The sequence below is a fragment of the Penaeus japonicus genome, unplaced genomic scaffold (genome assembly GCF_977035675.1).
Source record: "Penaeus japonicus unplaced genomic scaffold, GWHDUDI00000001_assembly GWHDUDI00000024, whole genome shotgun sequence".
Lineage (NCBI taxonomy): Eukaryota > Metazoa > Arthropoda > Malacostraca > Decapoda > Penaeidae > Penaeus > Penaeus japonicus.
In genome coordinates this window covers 34572728-34592540 of record NW_028234426.1, presented here as the reverse complement: position 1 = coordinate 34592540, position 19813 = coordinate 34572728, and the positions used below count along the sequence as shown (strand labels likewise).

General features: G+C 35.9%; 1 protein-coding gene and 1 pseudogene across 2 annotated transcripts; both read left to right on the top strand.

Moving 5' to 3' along the window:
• Positions 1-4387: 4387 nt before the first annotated feature.
• LOC147469128 (eukaryotic translation initiation factor 3 subunit I-like) lies at positions 4388-6775 on the top strand (annotated as a pseudogene).
• A 4081-nt stretch (positions 6776-10856) lies between these two features.
• LOC122248646 (eukaryotic translation initiation factor 3 subunit i) lies at positions 10857-19808 on the top strand. Of its 2 annotated transcripts, none has more exons than XM_043008783.2 (5): positions 10857-10997; positions 17129-17355; positions 17463-17635; positions 18618-18757; positions 19039-19808. In XM_043008783.2, the coding sequence occupies exons 1-5, from the start codon at positions 10863-10865 to the stop codon at positions 19483-19485; spliced, it is 1122 nt and encodes a 373-aa protein (XP_042864717.2). In that variant the 5' UTR covers positions 10857-10862; the 3' UTR covers positions 19486-19808. The 2 variants fall into 2 exon arrangements, with proteins under 2 accessions (XP_042864717.2, XP_042864718.1); XM_043008784.2 differs by lacking the exon at positions 10857-10997 and adding an exon at positions 15420-15466.
• The last annotated feature ends 5 nt before the right edge of the window (positions 19809-19813 follow it).

The following is a 19813-nucleotide window of genomic DNA, read 5'->3' as shown; positions in this document are numbered from 1 at the left end:
CTCTCAGTCCACATTAAACTGGTTATTGTTTGGAATTTAAGTATTATACTCTATAGTTAAGTATATAACTCTGCTACTTGATTTTTTGAGATTTGACACAGCCCACACTACCCAAATATTATTTTAGTGTGGACATATGTAAGTTGAAGAGTTACACCATAATTCGTTATGTTATGAATAAGCAATGATGCAACACTCCTTGATGCATTTTTTTTATGCATTCTAAATAATCTATTACAGCACCCTTCACAATTGCTCTCCATGTTTGTACTAGTTTTTGTGTTGCTCATACCTGTATGTATTATATATAATTTACCCTGTCATTGCACATAGTAGGTTGTGCCATTGGTAAAAAAAAAAAAAATCTAATGTGACAATATTCAGCTGTATTCTAGGATGTTTTCTGCCGTGTCATGGCCATGTCATGTTCATATTGTGTCTATTGTCGTGTTCTGTCACGAATGCGGTAATCCTAGGACGCAAAAAGCGTGTTGTGGCCGTTTGTGTCAGCTGCTTCATGTTCACCAACGTTCCAATGTTAGTTAATTGTATCGGAATGAATGGCTACTGTCCAAACAACAAATTCATAAGAGAAATTTACAATCATTACGTAGCATAACAAAAGATTTTGGTATGAATCAGTCGTTGTACTTGTTCTTGTTATTGAATTGACAACATTTCACGATACGCGCCGTTGGTAATTCACTATACGCTCGATCAAAACAAACTGGATGAGAGGGGAATCATGTGTTTATGGATAGAATCTTCTTATTTTGTCTCTGTATATACTGTACATATATGCGTAAACTTTAATATATATCATACATTATAAATTTAATGATATACATATTTCATATAATTATCTACTTTAACTTTACGTTCCTGGACTACTTTTACCATTCGTTTGTTAACTTCACTCTCCTTCGAAAAAGTCCGCCAAAAGGTAAAACAAACTCAGAATTCAGCAGGACGAAGAATCCATGTTTTCCTAAAAGGGATTGTAATCCAAGTCTAGGACAATGATGGTAATATATCCAATATAAGATATTACTTTCCAAAAAAGTAGCATGCTCAAATGAAGTATTGGTAAGAAAAGTACAGTAAAAATATAATTTTTTTCACGTGTAACTATCGTGACAAGCTACCCCCTTGTCACGGAGTTTCCACGATTGTTCCAATACTTTCCATGCTTTTGCATGAACCCGCGCTTCTAGAATAAGGAAATATAAAAAAAAATTCCGCGGCATGTTCTATGTTATGTACACGGGCGCTTAGGGATCTTAGAATACGGCTTGGTATAACTCATCAAAACACTGATAATCCCCTGTCTGATTGTCATTTGTGAAATCCACATGGAACTAGATTGATCTTTTAGTATTGTGTATGTTTGTATTTGATTTTGTTTGTTTGAATAACTTCAATTTTCAGTGGAAGTATTGTAGAAAAGGAGTATCTTAGAGTTTGTCATTTTTTTTTTTCCTTTTTTTTAATTACATTTAATATTTATGGCTATGTTAGGAAGTACAAACTGCACTAGATTTTATCCCAGCTTTACATTCATGATGCTTGAATGAAAATGTTGTTACTGTTTATGTGATTTCTTTGGGAATTACTAACAATTTCATGAATCTAGTGAAAAATTTGGAAACCTAAAGGAACAAAAGTCATATGAAAAGATCACACAATATTTGAAAAGTTTCTCCGCTTTGTTTTAAATTAATTAAGGAATAATTCTAATACATTAATAGTCGGCATGGCATCAAGTGATTCCATGGTCATTGCAGCTGTCATTGCCACCAGCAAAGGCCAACAAAACCTTAACTATAAATAATTGGCGCGAAGATTAGGTGCTATAAACTTTATTGGCAGTTCATCATTGCAAAAAGAACTAGTCCGAAGCTCTGTCTTACCAAAATGTATGTGATTGACATTTGTTGGCCTTTATGCAGAGCACTAGGTGTGGAGATCGCATGATCACTTGGCACTATTTTGATAGGCTTATTGGACTCTGATTTTGGGGCCAACTGACCTCAGATAACAAAAAATGTTCCCCCCAATAGATTTGGATAAGACAAAGTCAACATTGTTAGAAGACATATACCAATTGAAAAGCCATTGCAATTATCCAAACATTTACCAATCTACATTGGCATTTAAAATGTGGTTATTAGGTTTTGTTTTGATATAGTAAACTATACAGTAGAATAAAGCCTCCCATTGTAAAAATATATTAACCCACACAGGACGGGTGGTACAGCATGTGTACCGCGCATTCAAAAGCCCAGTTGCCGGGCGGCACAGTATTGTGCCAGCCATTCAATTGATTTAGGCCTAATAATTCGAACGCCCCGGCATTTGGACATTCAAGGCTAGAATTCCCCCGTCGGGGATGGGTTAATGCAGTCTGTAATCCTCATTAATGATACACAGCTAAAAACAATGGAAATGTGAAAGAAAAATAAACACTGAACAACTGTTTCATATATTGCATCATGTGGGGTTATGCACCAAGAACCAATGGCTCGGCCGCTGGTGGCACATAAAAGTCAGTTTAGTTGGGTAACGCAGGGTAAAAAGACTTATATACACAGTCTAAAATGGTAAGAGAATACCAAATACAGTTATTTGTTTCTCAATATAGGGACTGAAAATGTGGAGTTCTTATTGCAGTTTCGCGCAAATTAGATGAAGAGGTATTTAACAGGTTCTAAATAATTGTTGACAGATTATAGCTAGGGATGGATAACATAGGAGGGATTGCAGTATTATCCATTAGCAGCGGATACCATGATTTGCTGCAAGGCAGAGTCAGGTAATAGACGTGGATGGCACGTGCCAGACATGTAAAACCAGCCATCTACTGCACAAATATTTTATTTAATACGCGGCCAATGGGTTAATCTTTGTTATGAATGTTGGGCCTAAAGGATGAAATTAAAAATTAAAAATTTATCATTTTAATTTAAGGAGTCCAGTAATGAGATATATATTAATCCTACATCACTTATGATAATACAGAACAAGTACTCTTTTTTTTTTTTTACTCAGAGTTAAAGATGTAGTGTGATAGTTGCCATGCAATACTATTTTTATATTTTACAGACATTATCATTTATCTTTAGTGAATTGTTAGCAATGAAGATTATTATTTTTTACTATTAGTAATAAGGGGAGAAGTTTAATAGAAGTGCCCAGTTTAGTGAATTTTTATCTGATTGTGAAAGTTGCACAATGGTCTAGAAGAAACTTGTAATAACACTATGGATATTTGCAGATTTTTATGATAAGAGAGAGAATCATAAAGGATCAGTGTAGTTATATTGTAAACCCCTCCCAACCCCCCCATTTTAAAATATGTCTCCCACCCCCTAGTGCCCAATTTATACTCCACGTGGATTTTTTGCCTTCTGGCGCTGGAGCAGAGTAATAAACTGGGTTTTATTTTGCAGACGCAGGTATGTAAGTACAAGTTTTCCAATGTTGTGCATACTGGAAAACCATATCTGTTCTGCCAAAGATCTTATGCATGTAGTAAAGCAGTCTATACTAACAATTCAGCATGTTCAACAAAATTTTCATATTGATTGCTATGAATGCTGTCTTATAAACTGCAGTGTTCACACATACATTATGAAAATTCACTCATGTTTAGGAAATATTAAACTGCCTGAAAAAAAATGCAGAAGAAAAGAACAAATGATGCAAGAAATCCTTATTACATTTTAATATATATATATATTTATATATATATATATATATATATATATATATATATATATATAATATATTATTATAATATATACTAAATTTATATATAGATTTTATATATATATATATAAATAATATATATATGGGTAGGTACACACCATGCACTTTCTAAGGTTTGAGATCCATCTGGTTTTAGGAAATATTTGCTAAAAGATTAAAATATATTTTTATATATTCCTTAACCCAATGATGATGGTGTGTCACACCCATGTGACACGGGCTAAATGCCTGATGGACAGGGCGATACACCAGTGTGACGTTCCCGATCGATGCAATATATCTGCTGTTTAGGTACCAAAAATATTCAATGTGAAAATATTTATAAATGTAACTGTTTAGTATAGGTTGATAAATAATGATCTTGTGTTATCATCATTACCATTATTACAACTACTTAAGCAATCTTTTTTATTTGACACAAATCTTGCTTCTCAGTGTTGTTCATCTATTTCATTTTATGCAGTTCTCAAGGACTATTTTAGTAATTTCATTTAACATTTTCTCTTTACAGTAAGAAAAGCTCTATAAAGATAATCAGCTGCTCATGACTAGTTGATAATAATTTCTTGGTGTTTTTCTTTTCTCTTTGCAGAAGGCCTATTATGCTTCAAGGCATGAGCGTTCTATAACGCAAATTAAGTTCAACCGTGAAGGAGACTTGCTGTTTTCAGCATCCAAAGATCCAAAACCAAATTGCTGGTATTCCAATCAATGGAGAACGGCTGGGCACCTACGATGGGCACTCTGGTGCCGTGTGGTCCATTGATGTCAAGTGGGACTCGACTTTATTGTCACTGGGTCAGCTGATCAAAGTATGCGGTAAGCCAAGCTCTAACTGCTGTTTTCATCTTGTCATATTACAAGAAATTTCCTTCTATGTTCTCTTCCATTCTGCAACTTCATCAGTGTGAAATCTCTCTCCTAGAATCTGGGACATCGAGACCCCGGCACCTCCTTGAGCAACCTAGAGATGAAGACCTCTGTGCGAGGTGTAAACTTCTCTTACTCTGGCACCATGATCGCTTACACCACAGACAAGATGATGGGTCACAACTCAGACTGAATATCATTGATGTCAGAGAGCCCAAAGAATGTTGATCGTAAGTCATTTTCCACTTTTCTCTGACAATAATTAGATGAAGTATCTTTTCCATTTATTAGAATATTTTTTATTTGCCATGTTTACTGTACTTTTTTTTATCCTTCTTCTTTTTTAATGTGCAGATGATTTAGAGAATATCTTTTCAGTTACTTTGTAAATGTAGTAGAATATGGGACATTATATTAGTATTTATTATGTTTGATTTGTAGGGGAAGTTTTCAGGAAAAAAAGTTTCATGACTTTTTAGGGAACATCTGCATACATTGGGGGGTAAGCTTGGCAGAAGTCTAACAGTGACTTTTGGCTTATTTCCGTTATGAAAACTAGAAGTATTTGTCACTACTATTTACCTCATGTAGGGATTCTTTAAATCATATCTTGACGACAGTGATAATGTGATATATCAAAAAATTGTACATATATAGAGTATCATACATAAATGTTTCAGCCCAAACCCTCCATGACTGTGTTAGCATATAGTACCAAGGGTCCTCCTTTTAGCAGTTGCTATTTTGTCTGTGGCAAGAAAAAGATACTGCACAAAGCCCCTGAAATGTTTGAATTACTATGTTTTATGATTTTTTGGGGCGTCTGTATACAGTAACAGGGATTGTCTGCTCAATATTAATGGGGATTAATGTTTATATCTGTGCTAAAGTTTTCTGTTGCTAAATAGAAAAAAAAATGTACCAAGATCATGTGTTTGCTTGGTAAAGGAGTTTTGCTAAAACATGAATAGGTTTGATGGTTAGCAGCCTATCTATTATTATGGTACATGTATATATATTAGCCTATCGTTATTATGGTAGATGTGTATATATATTGAGCTGATTTTTTTTTTCCCCTCTCCCACCATAAGAGTGATGCTTGTTTATCTTTGTAAATGATTTTTGTGATCATTAATTTAAGATGCAGTTGAATTAACATCTTTCTGCTCTTGGTTCATATAATTTGACCATTATTATTTTGTTGAAATAAATATAGTAAAAAATCCATAAATGAAATATAATCTTATTTTCAGCTACACCAATCATGAAGACACAAGTTACTCCCACCAACGCTAAAGCCTGTCAGTCCTCTGGGGCCCTCTGGATGAAATACGTCCTCACTGGCCACGAAGATGGTGCCATCATTAAATGGGACATGCGCACAGGGAAAGAAGGTAATTATTAGACATTTCATGGTTACTTTTTGGTTCTTATTTAAAAATTATTGTGTGAGGATGGTAAATTGACGCCTAAAATATCATCAACCATATTTCCCAGTTTCATATTTAATAATGAGCATTTTTCCTGTCATATCTTTTCTTTTCCTGTGCTTTTTTTCTTTTTCTTTCTTTCTTTCTTGTGCTCTTTTCATATATATATATTGATTTTTGAATTCTTTTTACTGAAAAACTATTGGCCTAAGCACCCATTTAACCTCCCAGTACACCTTCACAGATTGAGGTTGGCCAGGGGAGCACAAAAAAGCAGATCAAGTGGAACATGCAGCTTAGCTACGATGGCCTGATGGCTCATCACAGCCAGCAATGGGACACCACAGCCCGCCTCTGGGATGTGGGTACACTCGAGTGCCTCAAAACTGTACAAGACTGGATCCGACCAGGTCAACTCAGCGGCTATCACCCCACTCTGGAACTATCCTCCATGTGGTCTTGGGTGGTGGTCAGGAGGGTATGGATGTACAACCACATCCTCAAGAATTGGCAAGTTCGGTTGCCGCTTCTTCCACTCTTGTGTTTGAAGATGAGTTTGCCCGTTGTTCAAGGGCCATTTCGGCCCCATCAATTCCATAGCATTTCACCCGAATGGCCAAAGAGGTACGCAAGTGGTGGCGAGGACGGTTATGTTTTGTGTACATGTATTTGATGATGCTTATTACCAGTTCAAGTTTGACTTTTAGGTAACTCATTTTCTTGTGATATAAATTCTTACAGGTATATGATTTCACTGAGAGGGGGAATAGATCATAAAAATAAGAATAACAAAGAAAGTAAAAAAATGTATATATACACAGTGACATCATTGCAAAATCATTACTGGGAGGGTGAAGGTTGGATTGCTCTACAACAACTAACCCCCCAAAGAAGTCATCTTGAACTAGGTGGGGATAAGTCAAAATTCTCCCGGTTAAATCAACACGAGGCATACTTAGGTTTAAAGGTCAAGTCCTATTCAACAAGCCTCGATGAGGGCATTATTTGTACTACCATTTCTGAATAAAAGTAATTTCAGTAAAGACATTATTTGGTTTTATAGATACTTTTCCTGTACACACTTTTTGATTAGCTGAAGAATATTAAATAAGATTATCTGATTTCGAAGTATATTTCATTGGTCTTTGAAAACGTGTAATGTTTCATTTTCAAATTATGAAACATGAGCCAAAAGGAAAAAAAAACAATACACTTCCATAACAATTTTGATACAAAATATCTATGCAAAATAACACCAATGACTAAATTGTACATGTGTTCCATGGACATGTTTGTTGTGTATACTTTGCAATCTTATTGATGTATACTAGAAACTGGAAAGCCCCTCGTCTTTATTGCTTATAGTATCAATTGAGAAGCAAGTGTGTAGCAAAGAGATCAGAACTGATAGTAGCATGACAATGTCTAGCTTTCTTCAGAGAGAAAATCGTCACTGAACAACCTTAATGAACAGTAATTAAATTTAAGATACTAACAGAAGATGGAAAAGTATAAGGTTATATAATACCATAAAGGGGAGCCAAGGTTTAAAGGACTAATGTTATTATCCACATACAATATAGTGTTCAAACAAACTGCAATCCATTAATACAATGCTGACAAACCGTGCATTCGCATAGTGATCCAAGCCAGAATTCAAGTCATTATTATTTTAATGATCCTTATGGGAAGGTGTGAGCAAGCCACCTATAACAAGAGAACAGTCTTATCAGAATGAAATAGTAATTCCACTAACACTAAAATCGATATATTTGCAAAAGATGATGCTAACATATACTCCAAGAAACAAATATAGCTCAGTATGGGTAGGAAAGAAGGGAAGGATTCCAGCCTACCTCATTTCCTTTTCAATGACAAAAAATAACTTCTCAAAAATGGAGAAGAAAGAAAATACCGGTGCGAGAGAAGGTTAAATTCCAAGTATACAGCAAAGGAGCCTAAAAACCTAATTTAGAGGTGATGCAAATGGGAACAAACACAGTCAGTGCAGTAATAGTATAAAATAATACAACTACAAAGGTCAACTGTAAATGCTTCCAATACTAGAGAGGGATGCTAGAAATAAGAAATTATCAGTAGAATAAACATAAGCAGAACAAGAAATAGATCAGAACAAGGTTTCCTAGACCAACATAACGATATCCAATCACAAATAAGATATACAAAAGCAAATAACTCGGATCAAATTACTGAAGCAAGAAAACCCAAAATCAATGTTGGTAATCAGGGGCATGCCGTTAACAGAAACGAAAAGACAACCATTAAAAAAAAATTAAAAAAAAACAAAAAATGCAAGATTACATGTTGAGGTGGTGAAGATGTCATCTTCTACTGCGTGTGAAATATGGAAGTTTGGATTGTCCATACCTACAGAACATTGAGTGGGGATTCACGTAGAAACACAGCATTACTTTGCGTATACAGCGTGTATTCGGGGAGAACGTCCGTGGAGGATGAAGAGGGTTGATACATTACCGCTTTGTAAATATTGCCGTAGGGTGGCGCATATAAAGAGAAAACATTCATTTCGGGGGTAAACTAAATTAAACATGAGGTTATTCTTCTAGAGGTATAATACAGTATGATATAAAATTATACAGCATCCTTATATCTATCATAAATTCTTTAGGTATTCTAACAATACAAAAACTTTTAAAACTTTGCCAGAATCAATAAAAGTGAAAGTCAAGAAGTATATATGATTTAAAATAAAATATTACTGAGCATGGAAAGAAGCAAAGTCTAGGTAAAGTCTGCGAATCTGGTGGGTATGAATTAGTATTAATGACTGGCCCAACTGAGATTGATTATAGGTTGGTATCTATATTACAGATTATATAGTCCTATGTAATTCTCTGACTTTTCATATTATATACAGTGATAGACTCCTATGTCATACCATAGATCTAGAAATTAACTGAAAACACATCACCTTCAGATGCCCAGCCCAGGGGTAACATCTAACAATATGGGTTAAAGAGAAGATAACTTTTTTTTTAACCTGACTTTTTAAAATGCTTGGGCTGGCAAGGCTTAAGTACCCACATCTCAGCAGAGGCATGATAGAAACATATATAGAGGAAGGATATTTGTCTAAAATTAAAGTTATTTCCCTCAATATTTAACCTATTGGTCGCAGTTTTCAATAAATATTTGTGCAATAGGATGGCTGGTTTACATTATTTGGCAAATCATGCCATCCACTGCTAATGGGATAAGTCCACTAGAAGTCAGAGTAAAGATCTTTTCAAGAAGGGATTAGAAATATCTATTCTATATAAAAATGGTTCATTAATAACACTCTTCAGTAGTTAAATTCTTTGGCACCAACTGCTTACATTTCACATACTCCTGAAAGCTCTCCAGGCGGGCCAATATGTATATCAAGGCAAGACAGACTTTGTAGACCTCTTTGGTGATTAAAAACCTATACAGGGAACCAGACCCAGCTCTTATCTTGCCAGAATATATGTGATGGAATTTGCTTGCCTTTATTATACCATTATAGGAGCAGAGGCCTCAGTGGTCCCCCAATGACATGGTACTCGCAACTGTTGCCTCTCGTGGAATAACGACTCAACACTTAAAATGCACCCATCCAAGAGGAATATTTTGGTGTTGGAGCCCCATAAAAGCAGCTTGTGAATCAAATTCATATGACATTAGTGTAACTCACCATTTCTACTTACTTTCCTAGTTATGAAGAGTAACTAATGTTTGTGCTGCTGGTGTACTCTGATTAACAAAACTATAACCGGAGAGTAATCATCACAAGAAGTTCATCAAAACCAAGTTCAATAGTATTCGTGACACAATTATCCCTCCCCCCCCCAAAAAAAAAAAAAAAAATCATAAAAAATTAACAAGCAAATAATTTTTCCAGAAAAATGTACTGCAATCCTACTGACACAAGCTAATAACACCGTGAAATTCTCAGCCTGAGGACATGATATCTGCTAATAATCTCAATTCCTTCTAAGGTAAATTATATAAACATTAAAGCTGTGAACCTCTATTTCCCGTGTATTGTGTAGTCGAGTGGGACTGTGGTAGGATGCCCCGAGCAAGAATCAAAAAAATTAACGAAAAAAATGGTGATGCTGAATGAGTTGCAAAAATCGTATTTAATTGTCGTTCTGTTAATAGGTAAATGGTATAAGAAAATGAGTTGGTTAGAAGCACATTTAACCCAAAAAATCTATGGTCAGCCTTGTTTTTCTGGATATTTCTCCAACTTACGAAAACATTAACTTTACAACATAAACTACTACCTATGGCAACAGAACTGATCCTATAATTCCTTACCTCAGCAACATCAATATGTTATAAGACAAAGAAACAGCCCAGATTCTTACCAAAATCAAAACCAAGATGTTTTCGTCAGCGCACGTGTGTCGTTCTTCGTCTGGACAGGTCTATCAATGGAGGGGATACGACAGCCGGTCTTTTAAGTGTGAAAGTGTGACTGACCTCTGTAAATGAACGGATTAGAAAGAATTCTTATTGCAACTTTATTTTTTACTGTTTATTTTATAGATATGTATGTCTGTAGTATATGGATATCGTTGTTTAGTATTAAAATTCTTTTTGGTCGTTATCCTAAACATGTATTACCAACTAGGAAACCTTCTTAGAAGCTCAGCCCAGTCTAATTAGAACATTCACTGAGTCAGCTCTAAGTACAGCATGAAATAAAAGAAAAACCAAATCAAATTAATCACACTGAATAAAATATTAAAATCCCCCAAACACTTGAAAACAGCACCAAAATACATGTTTTTTCTACGACAGGGACTTGGTAAAAGTGGATTAACTGGCGGGTTCGCCGACAGATGTCAGTGGAGTCTCTCTCGTGTTGTTGTAGCGTTGCAAGTGGGGTTCAGTCCCTCCTTCACCCTCCCCAAAATGGTATGAAAATGACACGAGAGCGAAGGGATTTGTGTCTTATATGTCGTAAGGAGCTTGGGAATAGTGCATGGTGGTGGATTTCATGACGATGAGGGGAGGATATCGGCCCCGAGGTGGTGGTTGAACAACCACATGTTTATGTTTTGTCAAAGAAAGTTTGGAATACCGGCGAATTTATTATTTGATGTAGATTATTTTTATTTATTTCCTCTAACAGTTCATATTACTCTGATCAAGATCACTATATCGAATTAGTCGGTAATACTATTTTTTTTCAAAAGTATTTCTCGTATGTAGCGACTTGATACGATGAAACACAAAACTCGACATTATGGTAATGGTTTTATTAGCAGCTGGTCGACATTCTCAGTGCTATCAAAATTTTCATCCCAAACCTTTCCATTTGAACCCTCCTGCATATATTTATACTTATACATCATGGCTGGCACCTCTCCGTCCCATATATTCTTAGTGTATACTTTATCACATGTTTAAACTGTCAAGCATTCAACCATGTTATCCATTTGAGAACTTGAATTACATACATTTGTGGTGAGGTATTCCTATTGTCTGTTGTTGACTCCCCAGACAGCTGGTAGTGATGTAGGTCAAGTAAACTAAGGTGGCTTAACCCTATGACGACGGTGCGTCACACTCGTGTGACACAGCTAAATTCCCAATGCTGGGGCGTCATACCAGTGTGATGTTTCCAATGCAATATTGCAATGGCCCAGCGTAGGGGTTTTCGCGTAGCGTGTGCCCCTTCGGGAAAGGTTTAAAATGTTTTGTGAAGCAGTAGGGAAAATAATATGTTTGGGTTTATTTTTTGCCTATCTTTACCCAATAATATTTTCCAAACCCAACAGATATGATATCACATCACTTGGGGGCAGCATTTCTGGGTGGGGACATGATGTCACATCATTGTTTTAACCCATTCACCCCTGGGGCCGTTCCGGCTTTGTGCGGTCGGAATACCGGGGTTCTCGAACGCGTAAGCCTAATGCCTCGAGATTCTCGGACGGACAAGCCGCGAGCCTGGGCTACCCGCTCACTCTACCCGAGCGTGCGGCTTCCCCTCATAGCTCGTCCTGGGCATCTGATGCTGAAAACCACAATACATGCTATCACATCAACCGGCTCCAATGGGTTAATGTATGGCTGGCTCACAGGGTGATTTTGTGTGTAATGGGTTGCCAAGGCTTCAGTAGGAATTAACCTGAGGCATTAGGTTATGCATTCCAAAATACCCCACTGTTGTTTCCAGGCGAAGCCAAAACGGCACCCAGCTTTGTTGGGGTAATCTGAGTTTGTCGTGTCATGGGCTGTCCCCAGGGTGTTATGTGTCATCTTCCTCCCTAGCCAAAGTGTTTCAATTAAAGATACTGTATAGAGCTGATTTTACATGTTTTTAATAGTGGATGAAATATCACCTTAAATATTCATCTCACATACACACTCTTCATTCACTCTTTCGGTTCTCTCCACAGCCATTCTGTATTTTCTTTATGTTTAGTCCAAATATTTCTTGCAGATATATCCATGCAATAGGCTACCAAGGCATCACTTATGAAATACCTCCCAGAACATACCTTTTTGGTTAAATGATTAGTGGATTGGCACTGTATAACCAAGGAGGGTGTTACAGATGTGTCGTGATTAAAAGCAGCTGGGGGGCACAGTATTGTGAGCTTAATTGATTTAGGTAATAATTGAATGCCCCGAGTAGGAATAAGGCTAGAATTCGTGGGGATGGGTTAAGCAATGGCACTATTTTTTTCCCCTCTCTATCCCCTCAGATACCTACACTGTGATAGTCTGCCCCTATTGTATTTAACCCATTCACGGGGGGAGGGGGGGGCATATTTGTCTAATTCCCATTTTCATTCCCATTCCCATCTGCAATATAGGAAGAACCTACAGTTTCTCGCTGAGACATTTCACGAGGCTGTGTTGGAACTTTCCAGAGCAATTATTCCCCCCCCCCCCCCCTCCATCCCCATTCAAAGGGGTGACAAAAAGGTATAACGCTTATATAAGGCAAAACTTCATGACGTGATAGGATTTATTCTGTCACATCTGAAATATTCAGATGGCATGAAACCACATTATCTGTCATCTCTTGAACAGATTCTCCAGTCCACATTAAACTGGTTATTGTTTGGCATTTAAGTATATACCTATAGTTAAGTATATACCTCTGCTACTTGATTTTTGAGATTTTCTGACACAGCCCACACTACCCCAAATATTATTTTAGTGTGGACACTATGTAAGTTGAAGTACACCATAATTCGTTAAGAATAGCAATGATGCAACCTCCTTGATGCATTTTTTTTATGCATTCTAAATAATCTATACAGCACCCTTCACAATTGCTCTCCATGTTTGTACTAGTTTTTGTGTTGCTCATACCTGCTATGTAATATATATAATTTACCTGTCATGCACATAGTAGGTTGTGCCATTGGTAAAAAAAAAAAAAAATCTAATGTGACAATATCAGCTGTATTCTAGGATGTTTTCTGCGTGTCATGGCCATGTCATGTTCATATTGTGTCTATGTCGTGTTCATGTCACGAATGCGGTAATCTAGGACGCAAAAGCGTGGCACGTTTGTGTCAGCTGCTTCAAGTTCACCAACCGTTCCAAAGTTAACATGTATCGGATGAATGGCACTGTCCAAACAACAAATTCATAAGAGAAATTACAATCATACGTAGCACTAACAAAAGATTTTGGTATGAATCAGTCGTTGTACTTGTTCCTTGTTAAAGAATTGACAACCATTTCACGAACGCGCCGTTGGTAATTCACTCTACGCTCGATCAAAACAAACAGGATGAGAGGGATCATGTGTTTATGGATAGATCTTCCTTATTTTGTCTCTGTATATACTGTACATATATGCGTATCTTTAATATATCATACATATAAATTTAATGTATACATATTTCATATAATTATATACTTTAACTTTACGTTCCTGACTACTTTTACCATTCGTTTAACTTCACTCTCCTTCGAAAAGTCCGCCAAAAGGTAAACAAACTCAGAATCAGCAGAGAATCCATGTTTTCCTAAAAGGGATTGTAATCCAAGTCTAGGACAATGATGGCTAATATATCCAATATAGATATTACTTTCCAAAAGTAGCATGCTCAAATGAAGTATTGGTAAGAAAAGTACAGTAAAAATATAATTTTTTCACCCGTGTAACTATCGTGACAAGCCTACCCCCTTGTCACGGAGTTTCCACGATTGTTCCAATACTTTCCATGCTTTTGCCATGAACCCGCGCTTCTAGAATAAGAATCGCGGCATGTTCATGTTATGTACACGGCGCGCTTAGGGACTTAGAATACGGCTGTATAACTCATCCAAAACACTGATACCCCTGCTGATTGTCATTTGTGAAATCCACATGGCCTAGCATTGATCTTTTAGTATGTGTATGTTTGTATTTGATTTTGTTTGTTTGAATAACTTCAATTTACAGTGGAAGTATTGTAGAAAAGGAGTATCTTAGAGTTTGTCATTTTCTTAATTACATTTAATATTTATGGCTATGTAGAAGTACAACTGCACTAGATTTTCTCCCAGCTTACATTCATGATGTTGAATGAAATGTTGTTACTGTTTAGTGATTTCTTTGGATACTAACAATTTCATGAATCTAGTGAAAATTTGGAAACCTAAGGAACAAAGTCATATGAAAAGATCACACAATATTTGAAAAGTTTCTCCTTTGTTTTAAATTAATTAAGAATAATTCTACATACATTAATAGTGGCATGGCATCAAGTGATTTCCATGGTCATTGCAGCTGTCATTGCCCCAGCAAAGGCCAACAAACCTTAACTATAAATAATCTGGCAAGATTAGGTGCTATAAACTTTATTGGCAGTTCATCATTGCAAAAAGAACTAGTCCGAGCTCTGTCTTACCAAAATGTATGTGATTGACATTTGTTGGCCTTTAGCAGAGCACTAGGTGTGGAGATCAGCATGATCACTTGGCACTATTTTGATAGGCTTATTGGACCTCTGATTTTGGGCCAACTGCCTCAGATAACAAAATGTTCAATAGATTTGGATAAGACAAAGTCAACATTGTTAGAAGACATATACCAATTGAAAAGCCATTGCAATTATCCAAACATTTACCAATCTACATTGGCATTTAAAATGTGGTTATTAGGTTTTGTTTTGATATAGTAAACTATACAGTAGAATAAAGCCTCCCATTGTAAAAATATATTAATTAATGCAGTCTGTAATCCTCATTAATGATACACAGCTAAAAACAATGGAAATGTGAAAGAAAAATAAACACTGAACAACTGTTTCATATATTGCATCATGTGGGGTTATGCACCAAGAACCAATGACTCAGCCTCTGGTCTCACATAAAAGTCAGTTTAGTTGTGTAACTCAGGGTAAAAAGACTTATATACACAGTCTAAAATGGTAAGAAAATACCAAATACAGTTATTTGTTTCTCAATATAGGACTGAAAATGTGAGTTCTTATGCAGTTTTAAATTAGATGAAGAGGTATTTAACAGGTTCTAAATAATTGTTGACAGATTATAGCTAGGGATGGCATAACATAGGAGGATTGCAGTATTATCCATTAGCAGCGGATACCATGATTTGCTGCAAAGGCAGAGTCGGTCATAGACGTGGATGGCACCGTGCCAGACAATGTAAACCAGCCATCCTACTGCACAAATATTTATTTAATACCGCGGCCAATGGGTTAATCTTTGTTATGAATGTTGGGCTAAAGGATGAAATTAAAAATTAAAATTATCATTTTAATTTAGGAGTCCAGTAATGGTATATATTAATCCTACATCACTTATGATAATACAGAACAAGTACTCTTTTTTTTTTTTTACTCAGAGTTAAAGATGTAGTGTGATAGTTGCCATGCAATACTATTTTTATATTTTACAGACATTATCATTTATCTTTAGTGAATTGTTAGCAATGAAGATTATTATTTTTTACTATTAGTAATAAGGGAGAAGTTAATAGAAGTGCCCAGTTTAGTGAATTTTATCTGATTGTGAAAGTTGCACAATGTCTAGAAACTTGTAATACACTATGGATATTTGCAGATTTTTATGATAAGAGAGAGAATCAATAAAGGATCAGTGTAGTTATGTATTGTAAACACATTTTAAAATATGTCTGTGATTCAGTGGATTTTTTGCTCGGAGCAGAGTAATAAACTGGGTTAATTTGCAGACGCAGGTATGTAAGTACAAGTTTTCCAATGTTGTGCCATACTGGAAACCATATCTGTTCTGCCAAAGATCTTATGCATGTAGTAAAGCAGTCTATACTACAATTCAGCATGTTCAACAAAATTTTCAATATTGATTGCTATGAATGCTGTCTTATAAACTGCAGTGTTCACCACATACATTATGAAAATTCACTCATGTTTAGGAAATATTAACTGCCTGAAAAAAAATGCAGAAACAAATGATGCAAGAAATCCTATACATACATATATATATATATATATATATATATATATATATATATATATATATATATATATATTTAATATATATTTAATATATATTTATATATATATATATATATATATATATATATGGGCTAGGTACACCACCATGCACTTTCTAAGGTTTGAGAATCCATCTGGTTTTAGGAAATATTTGCTAAAAGATTAAAATATATTTTATATATTCCTTAACCCAATGATGATGGTGTGTCACACCCATGTGACACGGCTAAATGCCTGATGACAGGGCGATACACCAGTGTGACGTTCCCGATGCAATATATCTGCTGTTTAGGTACCAAAAATATTCAATGGAAAATATTTATAAATGTAACTGTTTAGTATAGGTTGATAATAATGATCAGTGTTATCATCATTACCATTATTACAACTACTTAAGCAAATCTTTTTTATTTGACACAAATCTTGCTTCTCAGTGTTGTTCATCTATTTCATTTTATGCAGTTCTCAAGGACTATTTTAGTAATTTCATTTAACATTTTCTCTTTACAGTAAGAAAAGCTCTATAAAGATAATCATCTGCTCATGACTAGTTGATAATAATTTCTTGGTGTTTTTCTTTTCTCTTTGCAGAAGCCTATTATGCTTCAAGGCCATGAGCGTTCTATAACGCAAATTAAGTTCAACCGTGAAGGAGACTTGCTGTTTTCAGCATCCAAAGATCCAAAACCAAATTGCTGGTATTCCATCAATGGAGAACGGCTGGGCACCTACGATGGGCACTCTGGTGCCGTGTGGTCCATTGATGTCAAGTGGGACTCGACTTTATTTGTCACTGGGTCAGCTGATCAAAGTATGCGGTAAGCCAAGCTCTAACTGCTGTTTTCATCTTGTCATATTACAAGAAATTTCCTTCTATGTTCTCTTCCATTCTGCAACTTCATCAGTGTGAAATCTCTCTCCCTAGAATTTGGGACATCGAGACCGGCACCTCCTTGAGCAACCTAGAGATGAAGACCTCTGTGCGAGGTGTAAACTTCTCTTACTCTGGCACCATGATCGCTTACACCACAGACAAGATGATGGGTCACAACTCAGAACTGAATATCATTGATGTCAGAGAGCCAAAGAATGTTGATCGTAAGTCATTTTCCACTTTTCTCTGACCATAATTAGATGAAGTATCTTTTCCATTTATTAGATATTTTTTATTTGCCATGTTTACTGTACTTTTTTTATCTTCTTTTTTAATGTGCAGATGATTTAGAGAATATCTTTTCAGTTACTTTGGTAAATGTAGTAGAATATGGGACATTATATTAGTATTTATTATGTTTGATTTGTAAGGAAGTTTTCAGGAAAAAAAGTTCATGACTTTTTAGGGAACATCTGCATACATTGTAGCTTGGCAGAAGTCTAACAGTGACTTTTGGCTTTCCGTTATGAAAACTAGAAGTATTTGTCACTACATTTACCTCATGTAGGATTCTTTAAACATATCTTGAGACAGTGATAATTGATATATCAAAAATGTACATATTAGAGTATCATACATAAATGTTTCAGCCCAAACCCTCCATGCTGTGTTAGCAATAGTACCCAGGTCATCCTTTTAGCAGTTGCTATTTTGTCTGTGGCAAGAAAAAGATACTGCACAAAGCCCCCTGAAATGTTTGAATTACTATGTTTTATGATTCTGTATACAGTAACAGGGATTGTCTGCTCAATATTAATGGGGATTAATGTTTATATCTGTGCTAAAGTTTTCTGTTGCTAAAATAGAAAAAAAAAATGTACCAAGATCATGTGTTTGCTTGGTAAAGGAGTTTTGCTAAAACATGAATAGGTTTGATGGTTAGCAGCCTATCTATTATTATGGTACATGTATATATATTAGCCTATCTGTTATTATGGTAGATGTGTATATATATTGAGCTGATTCCCCCTCTCCCACCATAAGAGTGATGCTTGTTTATCTTTGTAAATGATTTTTGTGATCATTAATTTAAGATGCAGTTGAATTAACATCTTTCAGCTCTTGGTTCATATAATTTGACCATTATTATTATGTTGAAATAAATATAGTAAAAAATCCATAAATGATATATAATCTTATTTTCAGCTACACCAATCATGAAGACACAAGTTACTCCCACCAACGCTAAAGCCCTGTCAGTCCTCTGGGGCCCTCTGGATGAATACGTCCTCACTGGCCACGAAGATGGTGCCATCATTAAATGGGACATGCGCACAGGGAAGAAGGTTAATTATTAGACATTTCATGGTTACTTTTTGGTTCTTATTTAAAAATTATTGTGTGAGGATGTAAATTGACGCCTAAATATCCATCAACCACTATTTCCCCAGTTTCATATTTAACTAATGAGCATTTTTCCTGTCATATCTTTTCTTTTCCTGTCTTTTTTTCTTTTTCTTTCTTTCTTTCTTGTGCTCTTTTCATATATATATATTGATTTTTGAATTCTTTTTACTGAAACTATGGCCTAAGCACCCATTTAACCTCCCAAGTACACCTTCCACAGATTGAGGTTGGCCAGGAGCACAACAAGCAGATCAAGGACATGCAGCTTAGCTACGATGGCCTGATGCTCATCACAGCCAGCAAGGACACCACAGCCCGCCTCTGGGATGTGGGTACACTCGAGTGCCTCAAAATGTACAAGACTGACCGACCAGTCAACTCAGCGGCTATCACCCCACTCCTGGACACCTATCCCCATGTGGTCTTGGGTGGTGGTCAGGAGGCTATGGATGTCACAACCACATCCTCAAGAATTGGCAAGTTCGATGCCCGCTTCTTCCACCTTGTGTTTGAAGATGAGTTTGCCCGTGTCAAGGGCCATTTCGGCCCCATCAATTCCATAGCATTTCACCCGAATGGCAAAGGGTACGCAAGTGGTGGCGAGGACGGTTATGTTCGTGTACATGTATTTGATGATGCTTATTACCAGTTCAAGTTTGACTTTTAGGTAACTCATTTTTGTGAATATAAATTCTTACCAGGTATATGATTTCACTGAGAGGGGGAATAGATCATAAAAATAAGAATAACAAAAGGAAAGTAAAAATTATATATACACAGTGACATCATTGCAAAACTCATTACTGGGAGGGTGAAGGTTGGATTGCTCTACAACAACAACCCCCCAAAGAAGTCATCTTGAACTAGGTGGGGTAAGTCAAATTCTGTTACAACAGCATACTTAGGTTTAAAAGGCTCAAGTCCTATTCACAAGCCTCGATGAGGGCATCTATTGTACTACCATTTCTGAATAAAAGTAATTTCAGAAGACATTA